The sequence below is a fragment of the Halichoerus grypus genome, chromosome 3 (assembly GCF_964656455.1).
Source record: "Halichoerus grypus chromosome 3, mHalGry1.hap1.1, whole genome shotgun sequence".
Taxonomy (NCBI): Eukaryota; Metazoa; Chordata; class Mammalia; order Carnivora; family Phocidae; genus Halichoerus; species Halichoerus grypus.
The window spans coordinates 124,136,022-124,155,708 of record NC_135714.1 but is presented as its reverse complement, the minus strand read 5'-3'; the positions used below and the strand labels follow the sequence as shown (position 1 = coordinate 124,155,708).

The window sequence follows — 19,687 nt, the reverse complement described above, 5'->3', positions numbered from 1 at the left end:
AACTCCTGAAAGGGACATTGGTATTTCCAGGGCCCATTCCTGGGATTCTTTGGGGGTGAGCTGGCCATCACTCAGCATAGCTGTCATGTTTAATGCGGTGAGGCCGTCAATCCCAGGCAAACTGCTTCTCAGGCTATCTAGATTTACTGGTGGCCCATGTGAGATTTTTTTTTCTTTCTATAGTTTAAAAGAAATGCACTTCCCCCATCAAGGCATGCAAATGAGCCAGGAAACAGACTAACTCCCAGTATCACAAGGTCCTTCTGCTGTGACAGCTCACACCAGGAGTGAACGTGGGAACCCTGAGGTGAGTGAGGCTTGTTCTAAGTCACCCTGCTCCCTCCGTTGCACACCCCGGGCAGCCAGTGGCTGTCGAGCTCCAGGCTCCGCAGCGAGAGGAGGAGGGAGGAGGATGAGGGCACGAGGTGATTAGGTGAGGGAGCGGTCTGCCAGCCTGGCCCTCCTTGAGTCCTCGACTATCCCACACGGGCAGCTTTCCTCTGGCAACAGTGGAAGGCAAACAAGGAAGGCCCTAAGAAAAGACAATGAAGACATTCACACCAAAGCCCAAGGAGTCTCCTTCCCCCAACAGAATGAATCTGGAAGGGCTGTACCAGGAGAAAAATGGTACAATCAGTCCCTGTCAGGCAACAGGTGTGGGGGGTAGGTGGGGCAAGGGCAGAAAGGCCACTGCCGGTGCATATGGTAGGTCTGAAAAGCATGGGATCTCAGGGTAGAAGCAGCTCAGCTGACAGGCACGGGACTGTGTGGAAGAGAGACAAGAACCAGGTTTCTGTCTGTTTGTGGGGGCCGGGGAGGCTTCATTCCAGGGTTTCTCCGGGTGGCTGAGGGGGAGGTGAGACTCCTTCCTGTTGGCCCCACTTATGCACTTCCAAGGATGCCTTGGAGCAGGGAGGTTCTCCCTGAGGCCTCTACCTGGGAGAAGCTGGCCTGGCTGTGAAGGAGCCTTGACTGGGGAGCTGTGAGTCTCTCCTGGGAAAGCAGGGGGCAGCTTGCCTGATTTGGCTGCTGTTTACCCCTCTCTTATTCCATCCCAGGGCCAGCCTACCGCCCCTTTCTCAGGTAGACTAGAAAACCTGTGAAAAAAGCCTCTTCTGTTGGGACATGCCCTAACCCATCTGCTTCCACCTTCATTCTGGGGCCCCAGCCTCCAGGACCAATAAGCTTTGGAAATGACCCCAAAACCAGAACAGGGGCATATATCCTTGGGACATTATGGAAACAAGATTAGCAAAGACTGGAAGCCACAAGACACCAATATTACCAAGCAATGGAAGGTAATTCCCCTGCTTTAGGCCCTACAGGTACCACTTACTCTTCTCTCTCCTCTCTCCGTCTCATCCCCAGTCATGCTTCCCATATCTTGTTTATACTACTGCATGTGTATTGTCAGATTTGGGGTTTGCCTCGCTGTATCTCCTTCAGCCCACTGCAGATCTGGGGCGGGGGATGGAGGAGTGTATATAACTAAAATCATGTATACATGCAACAGTGCCAGATGCTATTTATTTACTCCATGTTTAAAGTCTTACCATTTTAGGTGCTACAACACAGGATTCTAAAGACTGCCATTGGAAACAAGTTTCTGAAATGTTGCTTCTGTAAAAACTACATTCTAATTTTTAAAAGCACTTTGTAAACTCCCTTTTGGAAGACAAATGGCAAATAAGAAGCTCCCTGTATAAGAAATATGTTGCGGGGGAGGGAAGTCTACAATGGAAGGCCATAAAAACTACTGTCCAACACACAACATCGGGCATCTGGTTTATGTTGAGCCCTGTCCCAGGTGCTGGAGATGCAGAAGCAAACAGGACAGACAAGTCTCTGCTCTCATGAAGCTTATGTTCTAGAAAAGGAAAGAGAAAATAAACAAGTGAACTAATACAATAGTACATAAAAAGCAAGCAAGGCGCCAAGATAAAAATTAAGAGGGAAAGAGTGTGAAGAACTTACTTTAAATATGGTGGGCTGGGAAGGCCCCTCTGAAGACATGATGTTTAAATTCACACCTGAAGAACACAGCTCAGCAGAGCTGGGATAATTGCATTCCAACAAAGAGAACATATGTGCAAAGGCCCTGAAGTAGGAAATGGCTTAGCATTTTCAAGTTACTAAAAGAAGGCAATGTAACTGGAATAGCACGTGAGCGAAAGGGAGGAGCTGTGCAATGAAACCAGAAAGATAGGCAGGGTCCCATTCGTGCAAGACTTTATACAGGTTTTGGTAAGGAATTAAAATTTTATTGCAAGTGTGATAGGAAACAGAGAAGTGATATCATCCTGTTTATGCTTTAAGCTCTCCATGTGTGAACACATGACTTATAGGGTAGTCTGGTGAGTTCTTACTGCTTTTAGAAGTCTTCCAAGGTTTGGAGAAGGCTTCACAGAATAAAAGTGAGAGTAAAAGAATAGGCAAAACAAGAAGGATATTAAACATGGACACAAATACTCTTGAACTAACATGACAAACTGTCTTCATGGTGCCCTCTTAAAATATTAATGTTCTCCTAAACACTGTCACCCTTATAAGAGGCTATATACCATACAAACAGTTCCCGTTCCAGAGAGCTGCTTCAGGGACTTGGAATTTGTTATAGGTGGTCAGGGAATATCCCAAGGAGATCTCACACATGTTGTCATATCTGGGCTTTGATGTGGTCATACTATATAAAACCTCTTCCCTAGTATATATTATGTCTCCTGGAATGGCAAGAATCAAAGAGGCCAGTGTACCCTTTTGCAAGGGTACCTTGGGCACATCCTAGAGGGGTACGGGGCTAGGACATAGGTGTGGTGCTAAGAACAAGAGAAGGGAGAGAGAGAGCTGATGAGTGCTGTCCTATAGTCTGTGTTCCACCATGGAATAAATTGTTTCCGCCAGAGAGAAGCTTTAGTTTAAAAAAAGATTTGCTAGTGTCTGCCTTAGAGTGTAAATGGAGAGAAAGTGGAATTGTTTAACAATTTCTGTTTGTTGTACTGCAGTTGTATAATGCTTGATCTTTATAAGCCCACACATATATAGATGATTAGTTTATAACAAAGAAGCCAAGAGGGAAAAGGACAGTCTCTTCAATAAATGGTGTTGGGAAAACTGGCAACCACACACAACAGAATAAAACTAGCCCACTCTCTTATACTATACACAAAAATTACCTCAAAATGGATTAAAGACTTGAATGTAAAACCTGAAGCCATAAAACTCCTAGGTGAAAACATAGGTGGTAAACTCCTTGACGTTGGTCCTAGTGATACTTCTTGGATCTGATTCCAAAGGCAAGAGAAGCAAAAGCAAAAATAAACAAATGGGACCACATCAAATTAAAAAGCTTCTGCACAGTGAAGGAAACCATCAACAAAACAAAAATGCAGCCTACTGAATGGGAGAAGATATTTGCAAATGATATATCCGATAAGCGATTAATATCCAAAATATATAAAGAACTCATGCAACTTAACAACAACAACAACAACAACAACAAAAACCCCCAAACAACCCAATTAAATAATGGGCAGAAGATCTGAATAGACGGTTTCCAAAGAAGACATACGGATAACCAATATGTACATGAAAAGATGCTCAACATCACTAATCAGGGAAATGCAGATCAAAACCACAATGAGATATCACCTGACACCTGTTAGAATGGTATCATCAAAAAAGACAAGAATAACAAGTGTTGGCAAGGATGTAGAGAAAAAGGAACACTTGTGCACTGTTAGTGGGAATGTAAACTGGTGCAGCCACTATGGAGACCAGTATGGATATTCTTCAAAAAATTAAAAATAGAACTACCATATGATCCAGCTATTCCACTTCTGGGTATTTATCTGAAGAATAATGAAAACACAAATTTGAAAAGGTATATCCACACCTATGTCTATTGCAGCATTATTTATAATAGCCAAGATATGGAAACAACCTCAGTATCCATTGATGGATTATCCATTGAATGGATAAAGAAGATGTGGTATTTATACAGTGGATACTACTCAGCCATAACAGGCAGTGAAATCTTGCCATTTGTGACAATATGGATGTAAGTGAAGTAAGTCAGATGGAGAAAAACAAATACAATATGATTTCACTTCTGTGTGGAATCTAAACGACAAAACAGAGAAAGCAAAACAAAAACAAACTCATAGATACAGAGAATAGATTGGTGATTACCAGAGGGAAAGGGAAATGGGGGTGGGCAAAATGAGTAAAGGGGCCTAATTGTATGGTGATGGGAGATAACGAGGCATATGGCGGTGATCACGTTGTAGTACACACAAATATCAAATTATAATGTTGTACACCTGAAACTTATATACTAATTATATGCCAATTTTACTTCAATAAGAAAAAAAAGATTTTAACTTTCAGTAGCTATCGCTTTGTTCTTCTTTGAACATGAGAGATGAGCACGTGATAGACCATAGGAGGGAAAGCCATAACCAAATCAAACACTTGGAAAGAAAACTAATAGTAATGCAAAAGGAAAACCACCTTAGTGTAGGTAGAACAAATAAGACTGAATGAACTCTTTGAAAGGCAGTTGTGAAAAAGAATTTGAGAATACATTGCCTATGATGATCATAAATCACACTTAAGAACAGCTCATCTGATTTGCATATCTACGAAGGGATATATATCTACAAAGAGATAATCAACAGACCCATGTTCACTTGACTTCATGTTTTAACTCCCGTTAGCGGCTTCTAGCACAATTACACTTGATAATCCAAAAATTAAGCATGGAAATTGGAAAGAAGCACTAGAAGAAGTTTTAACAAGAAGAAGTTATTACTTGGCCAAATTAAGTAATTCTACCTTGATGTATTGTCACCTCTTAAGGAAGAGAGGAGTCATCAGTTAAGTTAAAATGACCATGGGAGGAGAGTGAAAAAGGCAACATAGGCCAAGTCCCTTAAGAAGTCATCATCATGGGGGCGCCTGGGTGGCTCAGACGGTTAAGCGGCGGCCTTCAGCTCAGGTCATGATCCCAGGGTCCTGGGATCGAATCCCACGTTGAGCTCCCTGCTCAGCAGGGAGCCTGTTTCTTTCTCTGCCCCTCCCTCCTGCTCTGCTCTCTCTTGCAATCTCTCTCTCTCTCAAATAAATAAATAAAATCTTAAAAAAAAAAAAGAAGTCATCATCATGATATACACTGATGTTGTCTCTACCTTTCCTCCTACCAGTATTGTACCATAACAATAGCAGAGGAGGTAGGAAAATACATTAATACTATCATGTAGGAAATGATTGCTTTTGCTGCTCATGTTACCACCCTTCAAGACTTCCACCCATCCAGCTCTGGGACTGCTCATCTACCAGCACTCACGGGCCACCAGTGATTAGCATGGTTAATCAGCATTCTGAAGGGCACAGATAGCAGCATAAATGCAATAGGCCTGGACTCTGTGCCACTCAGATCAGATGCACTGTCACCTTAACTTACTGTGAAGGACGTGATCGGGCTGTTTAATTCCCCATGCCCTAGCTCAGACTTGTCTCCCAGCTATGCAGTGTGTTTTAATTTTCTGTTCATTACTGCAAAGGGGAAAAAGAAAGTCTTTCCTGATTTTAACAATAGCACAAATGGTTAGCTGCCCTGTCCTCTTGCCTCAACAAACCATAGAAGAACACAGAAAACCCACCTCAAATGCACTATTCTGATAAAGCCAGATTTTATTAGGAAAGCCAGCAGAAAAGTGACTGCCCCAGGCAGCAATGAAAAACTTTTATCTCCATTATTTAGGAAAACCCATAAGGCTGCACGATACTTCATTTTACCGTCCACCCTCCCCACCCAACACATGCATGCACGTTAAAGCTTTAAATACAACAGCAAAACAAATGACCACAATATTTTATAAAGTACTAAAAAGTCCTAATTTGAGATTTCAATCATGAGTCTTATTAAACCTTCGAAGATGGAACCCTGAGAGGTGGAAGTTATATGGAAAAAATCTATTGTGTTTCTTCCTCAAAATCAGCATGTGTGGCGGATGACCAGTTGTCCCCTTCCCTAGTGTGCCGTTTTGTCACCAGGAAGTGGCTGCCCAGCCCGGGAACCCACTTCTGAACGCTCTGGAATCTAGGTGGAGCCTTGTGGCTGCTTGTGCCGTTGGAATGTGGGCATGAGAGCCGCGGGTCGTTTCCACGCTCAAGTGGTAGGAAAGCAGGTGTGCCTTCCCCACCCTTTATCCCGATGCAAGCAAAGGGCTCTGGCGCCCCAGGGGGTGGTGGAACGCCAAGCTAAAGGACATCTGTGTCCCTGAATCATCATGTGGAATGTCTGCCTGCAAAACACCCACCTTGGCCTTTATATGAAGGAAAAAAATGAACTTCTATTGTGTTAAGCAACTAGAATTTAAGATTTGTATTCTAGCAGCTAGTGTTATTCTACTTTAATCAAAACAGGGTGGAGGTGGTTGTAGGTTAGTAAATATAGTTTACTAGTTGGTGGTTTATAGCTTTGGTTTCTCTTGTTAGTTTTTTGATGTACCCAGTAAAGTTCAGATGACATTACCTAAAAGCTCCAAACTCTGGGACTTGACTAATATGGAGGAGGACGTTTTGGCCCTGGAATAATTCATTTTTAAGAGTGACAGATCCAGAGGGCAACACACTCGTTTTCTTGCTAAAGACACCTTGCCTTTACTAGGCATAATGGAAACGGATGGACTACAATCAAGAACCTACACGTTACAAAGACAGCAACCCTGGCAAAAAGGCTGTGCTCACAACTGACTGTTGCACTTACCCTTCGCATCTGTAGTCTCTCGGGAGCCAGCCCTGCAGACTGTGGGATTGAAGGCAGAATTTGGTGATGATATCCTGAAGCAAGCAGAAGAAACAAGTTATGAGTTCATGGGTCTATAAGCCACAGCCTGTGGACTTAGAGGGATTTTCAGTCAGCTTCTCATTTGACTTCGTAAACTTTTGCTTCTTCTCCTCTCCTCTTTTCACGCTCCCAACCATAGCCCCGAACTCCCATTAAATCAACCCGACTTGGACTTTCTCATCGTCCTTAGTGATTTGTTTGTTCCGTTTTGTCATAAAAGGGTAAAATGTTCAGCTTTTATACATGAAAACCTCAAACATTGAGTTCATAATTGTTTTAACAGGATTTGTGAGTCTTTCTCTAGGGAGTTGTTTTCAGAATAAGTGAAGTGCTATGAACGGAACAGGAAATATCACAGCAAGTGTGTTGATTTCCCAGGAAAGTGTAGGACTGAATAGCAGAGGAGTAATTCGGGAACTTACAGATGCCGTGTCTATTCTTCGAAACACATCTCTATCTCGGTTTCCCCGAATCCAGATACGATACTCTTTTAAGGCAAGCAGGGTCTTGGTGGGAAGCACAGTTATTTTGTATGGAATGGACAGTCCTCGATTTCTAGTGTGCAGCACATTGTTTTTGGCCTCTGCTTAGGGGGACAAGAGGGTCTCCAAGCTCCAGGGACCTGGAACTGTGTGTGTGAAGTAGGGAAAGAGTGGAATTGATGTCAGCCTAGGGAGTCCCAAAATGCTCCTAGACATGCATTCAGCCAACAAAGTAGCCCTAATCATTCCTGAGAGAAGGGCTGCTAATCTACTGTGCTTCTTTCTTCTCCCAACCTACAACAGCAGATGAGTCAACAGAGGGTATTAATTTTAAAATGCAGATTTCTGAGCCTGAGCCCGGTAATTAATTTTCAATAGGTTTAGGGCAGGTGGTCCGATACAGGTAAGCAGTGGACCAGTTTACTGACTTCTATGGAAATCTTCTTTGCTTCTCTTTATATTTTTTATCCCCTAAGCAGACACACCCAAACACTATGATGTGGGCTATTTAATATAAGTACGTGGAATTATACAACATGTACTGCAGCTGGCTCACATTATGTCGGTGACATTACTGGGTGTAACCACAGTTTGTTCATATTCATTGACATTGTATGAAGATACCACTGTCCATCCATTCTGTTGTATAGTACTAATTCTACCTTTTGGCCTTTTAGCTTTTTTACTCTTATGAAAAATGCTTCTATAAACATACTTGCATGTACATGTCTCTTGGTGCACATGTGAAATGCATTTCAGCTGTGTATACACTTAGAAGTGGAATTGCTAAGTTTTAGGGTACCCGTAGCACCAACTTTAGATGATAAGACAAACTGGTTTTCTTTTCTTTCTTTTTTTTTAAGTAGGCTCCACATCCAGCGTGGAGCCCAATGTGGGGCTTGAACTCACAGCCTGGAGATCAAGGCCTGGGCTGAGATCAAGAGTTGGAGAGTTGGACGCTTAACTGACTGAGCCACCCCAGTACCCCAAGACCAAACTGGTTTTCTAAAGAGTTGTATCAATGTCCGTTCCCATCAGCTGTATATGAGCGATCTCCTGTTCTACATCCTCACCAACACTTAACATTGATGGTCTTTCTAATTTTAACCTTTCTGGAGGGTTATTTACATGAGTAAGCTTGTTGTGGTTTTAATTTATGTTTCCTGATTATTTATGCAGTTAAGTACCTTTTGATACATTTATTCATCACTTGGATATCTTGGTTTGTGAATTTTGTTTTTTAAAATCTCTTTCCCATTTTTCTAACGGGTTGTCTTTTTCCTACTAGTTTGTAGGACCTCTTTATACCATATCATATTTACGAGCCCTCTGTCAGTCACTGAGTTAAAAATATCTTCATCCTCCTGTGTCTCACCTTTTCATACCTTTAATGGCGTATTTTTTACCAGAACTTGTTAATTTTAAGGTAGTTCAATTTATCTAACTTCTTCTTTGTGCTTAGTGCTTTCTGTGTTCTGTTGAAGAAATCTTTGCCAACCTCAAGATCATCAAGAAATTCTCTGTCATCTAATGGTTTTATTGTTTTGCCTTTCATACTTAGATCATCAATTCATCTGGACTTAATCTACCTAGAATTGAAAACATGGATTTTCTCTACTGCTCTGCCACCTTTTTCATAAATAAGTGTCCATATATGCACAGGTCTGTTTCTGGGCTCCTTATTCTGTTCCATCGGTCTATTTGTCTATCCTTGTGCCATAATACCATCTTGCTTTAATTACTGAGGCTCTATAGTAAGTTTTGTTATCTGTAGCAATCCTTCTAACCTTGTTTTCTTTTGAGAGTGTCCTATTTCCTGGCCTTGAATCATTTTGCCAAGTTCCACAAAAACACCTATTGGAATTGCATTGAATCTATAGGTCAGTTTGTGGAGAACTAATATTTTTACAATTTTCAATCTTCCAATCCAAGAACGTGGTTTACCTCTCCATTTACTTAGATCATCTTTATTTTCTCTCAGTAATGTTCTATAGTTTTCGGTGTGGAGATCTTGCACATCTTCGATTACATTTATTCCTAGAAATTTGACATACTTTAGCAATATAAGTGACATTTATTTATTTATTTATTTTTTAAAGATTTTATTTATTTGACAGAGAAAGCACAAGCAGAGCAAGAGAGAGGGAGAAGCAGGCTCCCTGCTGAGCAAGGAGCCCGATGTGGGACTCGATCCTAGGGCCCTGGGATCATGACCCAGGCCGAAGGCAGCCGCTTAACCGACTGAGCCACCCAGGCGTCCCGTAAGTGGCATTTTTAAAAAAAATTCATTTTAAAACTTACTTTTAGGCACTAATTTTCTTTTCTATTTCCTGTTTTAATTTAAAGTTACGAAAATTCTGTATTGTTATCCTTTCCTTTGTCATAAAATTCATTTATACATTCCTTCAGTTTAAAAACATTTCTCCTCTCTGTTCCACCTGTATTAGTTTTATATGGCTGTTATAACAAACTAATGCTCCCTATTTGTCTTGTGGCTTTTGGGAAGACCTGGCCCTGTGCCTCTTCACTTCAGAAGCATGGTCCAATGTGCTGCTGCTTCTTCATAAAGGGATTTGTCTCTGTAAGAGACACCCTAGGGCAATGCTTGCTTTCTTATCTCAACCTTGGACTCCCATGTGGCCTCATTGTTGCTCAGGAGGAATACAAGCCCCAAAAAGATGAAAGCTGTGCTAACTCTGACTGGGCCTTGCAGAATAATCCTGAAGTATTTGGAAAGCAATGATTTTCCTGAAGACCTATGGTCAGTCCTTAAAAATGTTCCACATGCTCTTGAAAAGAATGTATATTCTTCAGTTGGTGGGTTCACTACTCTAGATGCGTCACCCAGGACAAGTGTCTTAATCATGTTCAAATTTGGTGTGTTCTTGCTGATTATTTGCTTGTTCCACCAGTGATTGAGAGACGTGGGTTAAAACGTTCAATTATGATTGTGCATTTGCTTATTTCTCCTTTTAGCTCCTCCAGTGTTACCCTTCTTAAATAAAAATTTAACTTGAAAACGCTTTTAGATTAACAGAATTATTGTGAAGATAGTACAGAGAGTTCTCATATACTCCACACCCAGTTACCCCTATTATTAGCATCTTACATTAGAATGGTATATTTGTAACAATTAATGAACCAATATTGACACATTATTAACTAGAGTCCATACTTATTCAGATGTCCTCAGTATTTTCCCTAATGTCCTTTTTCTGTTCCAGGATCCCATCTAGGATATGACATTACATTTAGTCATCATGTCTTCTTAGGCTTGTCCTAGTAGTGACAGTTTCTCGGACTTTCCTTGGTTTGATGACCTTGACAATGTTGAGGATTATTGGTCAGGTATTTTGTAGAATGTCCCTCTATTGGGAATTATCTGATGTTTTTTTCATGATTAGATGAGGGTAATGTATTTTGAGGGAGAAAACTACAGAGGTAAAATACTATTCTCATACTAAGGGTGAAGACTTAAGTATGGCTTATCATTGTTGACATTCATTAAACTTGATCAGCTGGCTTGAAGTAGTATTTGTCAGGTTTCCCCACTTTTCACTTTCTATATTCAATGGAAGAAAGTCACTATGCACAGCTCTCACTTAAGTGGTAGTGACTTATGCTCCACCTCTTTGAGTACAATGTAGCTACATGAATTATGAAAATGTTTTGCATGGGAGATGTGTCCTTTGTCTCTCATTAATGAATTTATTCAATCATTTATTTATAACACTATGGACTTGTGGTTATTTTATACTTTGGGCTATAATCCAATACTACTTTATTTTGTTGCTCAAATTTTCCAGCTTCAGTCATTGGGAGCTCTTTCAGATGGTTCCATCATTGTTTTTTTTTAGCTTCAGTCATTGGGAGCTCTTTCAGATGGTTCCATCATTGTTTTTTTTATTTGTTTTGTTTTGTTGGACACTTTCTTACTTTCTGGCACTATAAGATACTCCAAACTCATCTTGTATATCTCCTGCTCCAGTCTGAGAATCAGCATTTCTCCAAGAAACTCTGATCCCATTACTGGAGAATAGTACCGGAAACTAAAATCTGGGTACTCGGTGTGCTTGCTGTTACAAAGTATTGCTCCTCTCAGCTGATGTCCCATGCTGATATGGGCTGCACATAGGACTTTCCTCCAAAGAGTAAGGAAGTACATGTGTGCATACTAATCTATGTATATACACAAACCAATAAATGTTTTTTTACATAACCATCTATATTTATATTGTTATGCATGAGTTCATACTGATGTATTCAATTCTAATCCATTACCATGTGGATCATTCTCACCTCTTAGTTTTGCTTTTCCAAAATATCATATAGTTGAATATGCAATATGTGACTGTCTGACCAGCTTCTTTCAGTTAGGGCTAGGGAGCTAAGATTCATCCATGTCTTTACTTAAAAAAAGAAAGCGGGGGGGGGGGGTCCTGGCTGGCTCAGTCAATGGAGCATCCGACTCTTGATCTCAGGGTCACGAGTTGGGCCCCCACATTGGGCATGGAGCCTACCTACTTAAAAAAAAAAATCCATCCATGTTTTTTTGTGGCTTAATACCTCATTTCCTTTTATTGCTGAATAATATTACACTGTATGGATGTGACACAGTTTGTTTTTTTTTTAATTTATTCACCTATTGAAGGACATTTTGTTTCCTTCCACTTTGGGGCAATTATGAATAAAGTGGCATTAACATTCATGGGCAGGTTTTTGTGTAAACATAAGTTTGCAAATCAGTTAGGTAAATATCTAGGAACATGCTGCTAGATCACCAGTAAGACTATGTTTAGTTTTGTAAGAAAGTGCCACCCCTCTTTTTTTTAACGAAGTTCCCTATTTGTTTCCTTCAAACACAAATGGCTTGTTTCCCTGGTGATTGTTTCCCTCACCAGACTATACGCTCCATGAAGACAAGGGCCGTGTGTATGCTTCCATCACGTATGTAGCCCCAGCACCCATCCTAAAAGACCTTACATATAGTAGGATCTTAATAAATATGTGATGAATGAATGAATGAGTGAATAATTTAATAAATAAACAAAGCATCAAGACTTAGAACGTTATACTGAGCCATATCCCTGTCTTAGGAATTCCAAAGTGCAACTCTTTTTTTTGATTGATGTACAGTTGACATACAATGTTACATTAGTTTCCTCAAAATGCGGCTCTTATTTTGACTTTGGCAGAGAAGTGGGATTGACACGCACAGTCTAGGCTCTGTATCTATCTGTACACACGCATCTCCCAGGGCAGCGTCCTTCCTTTCACACGCTGGTAACTTTTACATATTTGCTGTTAAAACTGACTCAGAAACAAATGATTAAGACTTCTCCCAAATTTCTTCTGTCTTTTCACTATATGGGTATTCAATGTACTTGGTGAATAGATAAGGTGAATAAAAGGTATTGTGTTTTGTACACCTTGATGTTTTCCCGACTTAACACATTTTAAATCATCAGTCATTTTATATTTTATTCAATAATCCCCCTTTGGACCATTTTGGTGTTATAGCAGTGTAAAAATGTCTGCTTATAGCTTTACAAAATTTTAATCAAACAGTTTTCGTCCAGAACTTAAGACATTTGCCTTGGGGCTAAAATTAACCAAGACAAAGATTAAAAACAAAAGCAAATTTAGAATATAAGCAGTGTTTTCAAAATGAGCTAAATCTGCCCTTCATCTTCATTTATAACACTGACTGGCTTCTTAACCTATAATGGAATAAGCTGTAGTTGTGCCAAGATTATATTTACTTTTCTGAGGTCCCAAAAAACAGACAGACCTCGCAAGCTTTGGGTCTCCTATGGTTTGCAATGTCACAAGGGGCATTGGTCGGAAGGATGCACCTAATGATCACAATTTAAATAGGACACAAATTTATAGTTCTGGACATTTTCACCAGATGTCATATTTCTGCACTTTTTTTTAGTGATTAAACTTTTTTCTACTCTGGTGAGTGGATCTGTTTGGATGCCAGATTTCAAACACTATTTTCAGGGAGGACCCTGGCAGTGCTTAAAGATTCCCCCTAATTGGCCAAAATGTACTTCAAAATTCACAGAATTTGCAAAGGGATTTCCAAAATTAACTGAAGTGTCAACATACTTGAGAGCCATTAAAAATGCAGAGACTATAGTTTGTTGGAATAAACTAGACAAGGCATCCAATAGAAAAGTCATTCTGAGATATTTCAGCTTTAAGCACCATTTTGATGATTTGGAAAGACCTGGAAGGCAATATAATTAATAATTACTAGGGCATTATTTGAGTTATTACTCACATCTCAAGTTGGAGCCAAAAATCCAATTGATTTTCAAATAAATTTCCAGAATTTGGACAAGATATTAGACAATTAATATCCAGAGGAACATATTTCATAACAAGTCCTCATATTTTTCCACATTTCTCCTTACGCTTTCACTGAGCTATTTGTGGTTCTCTGAACATGCTTGGGATTAAACACTTCTTTGCCTTTGTGCATATTCTCTCATCCATGCACTATACTTTTCCTTTCCCCACCTAAGCCAGCTCAGAGGAAACCTGCTTTACTGAGATCTTTCCAGAAACACAATATCCCCCACCCCAGACACTGATAAAATCTCCTTCCTTTGCGACTACTTATTTCTATGGTTTCAGTTACCATATTAAATGAATTAATTTTTTTCTGTGGGCCTATAGAAGACTTAGCTTAAAGTGAACACCCGGAAAATGTCTTTCAGGCCCTCACCGCTTGCCTTTACTGATAGACAACACAAGGTGGGGAAAGAGGAGGATTTAGTCCACTTTCCTTCTGCTCTGAGGGAATTTTTCAACTTCTGAAAGTGGAAAAACTAGACCAGAAACAAAGAGAAATTCTAAGGAGCACCTCTTTGCCGAGCAGACAATACAAAATACCTACAATTTAATCAAATACTCACATTTTTATCTTCACAGGGGTAGGTAGTTATATATAATGTTAGGACTAAAAGAGAATATAATCATAATTTCAGCTGGTAACTGACATTTAGCTCTTCTTCCCGCTGACATTTACACAGGAAAATATACAGAGTTAAAGTCTATGAAGTCTCTCAGGGTCCACAATACCCTCTTCCTCTTAAGAGCATTCTTGTCTATTTATAGTGACATATCCAGGTGCAAATTACAAAGAAATCTTACTGGTTACACTCAGGCCGATGCTGTCCTGCTTTAAAAGAAAATCGGGTGCTCACGGACTTATCCAACTTATCCAGTTGTTTTTTCCGGTAACTGCCTGTGTACGTTGTTACAGATGAGTCCAACCATCTTGTTTCCTTCTGCCAAGATGCTCCAGCCTTGCGTCTGATCAGATCGAACTCTTGAGAGGTGAGAGGGCTAAAGGGCAGAACGATTTGTGGAGTCAAGTAGAAGAAGTGTGACATAGCTATGGATGGCCTGCTCTGGATGCCAACTTTTCAAGCCCTCTGCATAATGGACAATTAATTTCCTTTTGGTCAGCAAGAGGTAATTGACTGGGCTCACCAAACTTTGTAATTCTGACTCTCACAGAATGCAGAAGCTTAAGTCTCTTGAAGTTGCCAAGCAACAGATCACAGAATTCCACAAATACTAGCCCCCCCCCCCCCCCCCCCCCCCCGGCCGACAAATTTTAACTAGAAAATGTGTAAGGTATGTAAGTTTCTGGCCTTTGTTCTGAGCAACATACGGCTACAAATGATGGCAAGAAAGCAGGTGGCTACAGCTTTTATAAATAAAGCAGTGAATCCCAGTGATGCTGGCTTAAGAGGTGGGAACAAGAGATAAAAGAACAGTGCCAAGCATTCACTTCTTCTAAAGACTGGGCTCCAAGGGTCTGGAAGCAAAACGAACCGTTTGTGATGTCAACAAGAGCAGGTGACTCAAACAGCTTCTCATATGTCATAGAGCAATGGTGCTTGGGCTGGCTGCACACGAAAGTCATCCCAGGAGCTGTTAAAATCAGCAGAAGCTCAGACCTCACCCACACCCCCAGGCCACCCCCATAGATTCTGATTTAACTGGTCTGGAGTACGGCCCAGGCTCTGGTATATTTTAAAAGCCGACTCCTGGAGAATTCTAAAGACAGCCAGGGTTCAGAATTAAGGTCGTTGAAATATCACTGTGAGCCTTTTTTAGGCTGAGGGGTGATAGTATTCAATCTTCCATTCACATGATGTCCTCCATCCCTCACTAATAAATACTCTAAATCTGTGTCATTTGTTTGCCTGTCCTTCTCTGCAATAACCAACAATTCACTGACAAATCAACTAGATCTTTCAACATTACCAGCTCTTGGAGCAGTTCTCAACCTTCAGTGCTCATGCACATAACCTGTGGACTTCTTTATAAATGCGGGATGGCATGCCTCATCTGGATCAGCACCTCTGCCAGTAGATCTATCATCATCATTGAAAAAACCCCATCTCCATAGGAGTTTAGATCAGCGCCTATGGGCCTGTTAACCATGCAGAGACCTCAGTCCTGCCTTCGCAGACTAAGTAGGTGTGAGGAAAAGCCCAGGAATCAGCCTAAGAACATTGTTGTGTGATTCCGATGCAACTAATCTTTGAATACTGGGAATACTGCTCCAGGAGCTGAATTCAAACCATCCTTTATAGGGAGGCTGACACACTACAGGCCATGTTTCTTTGAGAATAAAATTATTTATAAATAATTGGCAGTATTTAAAATTAGGAGTTTCTTTCCTTAAGACGTTGCAATTTGGAACATAAGCACTTCACCCTAGAAGACTTAGCCAGAGGTTTCAGACCCCAGCTGCTTTTTTCCATGGAATTGGGGCTCCTTAGAGAAATCCAGATCAGATAAGAAGATGGGGATGCAGAGGGAAGGAGGAGCCCAGAAACGCAGCTGCCCAGCTCCTTTAAACCCACCCGGTGTCAGGTAATAACTGTGCATGTGCTTCAACTGTTAGCCATTCCAGCAAAAATCATGGTTTTAGAGAAATCTCTGCTAGCAATATATATTACTTTGAGACAGGAACATCTATAGAACAGATTGTGAAAGATTATTTGTAGAAAACATTTTAAAATCTTCTTCTTAGGTTGTGTGGCAGTCTACAAACAAATATGTGATAAAATAAGCTCTTTAAAAAATAAATTATGGCATAAGTGTACTTTATCATCACATTCCTGTCCTTTATATTATTTTTATTTCTTCTTCCCAAATCAATTATGGTATCACTTTAACAACTATAACCTCAAGAACCAAGAGTGGTGAGGGGTGCCTGGGTGGCTCAGTCGGTTAAGTGTCCGACTCTTGATTTTGGCTCAGGTCATGATCTCAAGGTCATGAGACTGAGCCCCACATCAGGCTTTGCACTCTGCGTGGAGCCTGCTTAAGATTCTCTCTCTCTCCCTCCCCACCCCTCCACCCCTCCCCCACTCATACACGTGCACTCTCTCTCTCAAAAAAAAAAAGACTCATATTAGGTTTAGGTGGAATTATAGCTTAGTTCATCAGATGTCGAACAAGTCTGTTAAAAATAAGTCAGACTTCAAAGTAGAGAATAAACAGAACAGACTAACTGAATTTATTATCATAAGTATTTAATCTGTAAAATCCTAGAATTCTAAAGAACTTCCTACTCATTCTATGTTCTCATTTGATCAGACGCTTCACTCCTCTTGGACATTCTCAGTGCTGATTTGTATGGTCTGACTTCCAAGTTGAGAGTCTAAATCCTCTAAAAACCTCCTTTTGGAACTGAATTATGGCAAGCTATGTTGTTCAGTCCCTGGTATTTCAATGTGAAGAAAAAGCTAATCAAGAGCACTAGGACAATGAACTCTGGATTGTGAGTGAGATTTAGTGAAAACAAGCTTCCGGAGTGAGTGACCTCATACTCAATAAAACCAGCAGGTGGCGCACTGGCAGGTGGGTAGGCCTTGACCAGGCTTCCAAGCATAAGCTGATTATTCTAATGAGGTGTTAACAGGTATTAATTAAAAGAGTTACATGGTTAAATAAGTTTAGGATGAGTTGGAATAAACGTGTTTCTTTGCTGTAGGATTTAGAGCCTTTGATATTTCAATGTGCACTATGAATCTTTCAAAGGGGCCTGGGTAATGAGGCACTTCCTAAACTTACCTGACCACAAGACTCCTTTTGTGGGGTGGGAGAGCATCTCTGGGTATTGCCCTTCTATGCAACGGTCCAGGGACTGAAAAGGCTAGTGGTCTCTATAGCTAAGACAATGGCTGGTCTGTAGTCTCTGGAATTTACTAAATATTGACTAGATCTCCAGCTAAACCACGGACAGCCTCACAAGAGGGTAAATCAAGGCAGTATTTTTCTTTTTTAATTGAGATATAACATCAAACAGGAAGGTACACAAAAATACATATGTGTACATCCATGTAACTTCTCGTCCCTTTCCAGTCAAAACAGTAACGCATGCGCGGGTGCGCGCACACACGACCTGTAACCACCATTCCCATTTCGATCACCACAGACTAGATATGTCAGCTGTATTCTGTGGAGGCAGAAATGTACTGATGCCATTCCAAGACGAAACCAGGAGGAAAACAAGTAGTATAAAGGCCAGAAAAAGCAGAATTCCCTTGAGAAAAGAGATCCCATATGAAGCTAAAGCTTCCAGCTCAGCAAAAATCTGTCTCCTCCCCACAAGGTGCCAAACTGTGATGTTTGGATAAGTGTAGCCAACAGCTGAATGAGCATGCATAATGTGTTATAGTTAATAACTGTTTGAGTCTGTCAGTTATAATAATATTAATTCTCAGCCCTTGATCTTGGAATACTTTCTTCATATTTATCAATTCTGTGATTTGGAAATTTTTATTAACTTACTCATCAAAAACCTGGTCTAAATGACACAGGAAACCAGTTGCAACAGGACTAGATGGAAATAAAAGAAGGGTAAAGTGCAAAGGAACAGGAAAATAAAATGGATAAAATTAGCGAGGAGAAGCCTAAAAGGAATGCTCTTTTGTCTTGTCTTTCTGAAATTTATTTTTGGTTATGTTTATTGTTTGAAAACTGAAACTGATTGCAAACAATGTATACACTGTGATCCTGGTTTGTTTAATAAAAATTATATAGGTGTGGGGCGCCTGGGTGGCTCAGATGGTTAAGCGTCTGCCTTCGGCTCGGGTCATGATCTCAGGGTCCTGGGATCGAGTCCCGCATCGGGCTCCCTGCTCCTTGGGAGCCTGCTTCTCCCTCTGCCTCTCTCTCTCTCTCTCTGTCTCTCATGAATAAATAAATAAAATCTTTAAAAAAAATTATATAGGTGTGTATATGTATTTATAAGAAAAGGCTTAGGGGGCTATATATAAAAAATGTTAATACAGCTGAGTGGGAGGATTACATGTGATTTTTATATTCTACATTGCTTTTATATTGTCTAAACTTTTTACAATGCATGTATGTAACTCATAATCAGAGCCCAGATGTTATTTCACAAAAACTAAAACAAAGGGAATACATCCATATATAATCAACCTCCAAATCTTGCAAAGAATCTCTTTCAGGTTTATAGTGATTTTTCTCTTCCGCTTCTCTCTAGAGTCCAGGCCATTAAAACAAACAAAGAAACAAACAACTCTAGAGCAAAGAGATTGGAGTCAATTCAATCAAATATGATGTTTCTTAAACTTTCTCTTCTTCTAGTTCTGGGTCCAGTAATCAGAGGTAGGGAAAAAATAAGACCTATAGCTCTTTCAAAGGTGTGTATGGAGGGGGTGGAATAGTGGGTAAGAAAATAGAAACAGGAAAAGAGCATTTACATAGTAGACCCCAAAGTGATGAAACTTGAATTAACGGTTGCTGTTCTCCAAGGAAACCCTGTCTAACATCGGTACCCAAGAGGAGGTAATATACGGAGTGTGCCCACACCAACCAACAAACAAAAAGACTCATGATGATTGAAACTAAAAAACGAGCCATAACAATGGCCAAGATTTTTTTGATATCCCAGTGGTACCTCCTGGGATCAATACCATATAATGATCGCTGATTTCTTCAGCTCGTTGAAGGACAGTGGGGGGGAAGTAGAAACAAGCTGAACTGGCCCATCTTTCCAATCCTACAAAATTAAGACTTCTCTGTATAATTCTGTTTGGATGACACTCTTCGTCTTAAATAGAACATATTATCAGGATAATCAAAAGTCATTTAGAAAAATATCCCAAAGGCATTTCAAACTTCTATTCTTGCTTAAGTGACCTGAGTCTTAGGAGAGTCTCATGTATACAATCATAACTGGTGACAAGAGAAGCAAATTACTATGTTCTAGACCCTTTCCTCAGCCCTTTACACACCATCCTTTAATCCGCACAACGCTATGATGAAAGTACAGGTTTATCTCCACTTT

At 40.4% G+C, this 19,687-nt stretch overlaps 1 protein-coding gene across 1 annotated transcript; it reads right to left on the bottom strand.

Annotated features, from left to right (window-relative positions):
* Nucleotides 1–4,102: 4,102 nt before the first annotated feature.
* On the bottom strand, nucleotides 4,103–14,738 carry C3H4orf51 (chromosome 3 C4orf51 homolog). The gene is made up of 3 exons (XM_078068244.1): nucleotides 14,497–14,738; nucleotides 6,770–6,843; nucleotides 4,103–4,119 (listed from the first exon to the last, which is right to left on the bottom strand). Exons 1-3 carry the CDS (start codon nucleotides 14,736–14,738, stop codon nucleotides 4,103–4,105), a joined length of 333 nt encoding a protein of 110 aa, XP_077924370.1.
* Nucleotides 14,739–19,687: the final 4,949 nt, after the last annotated feature.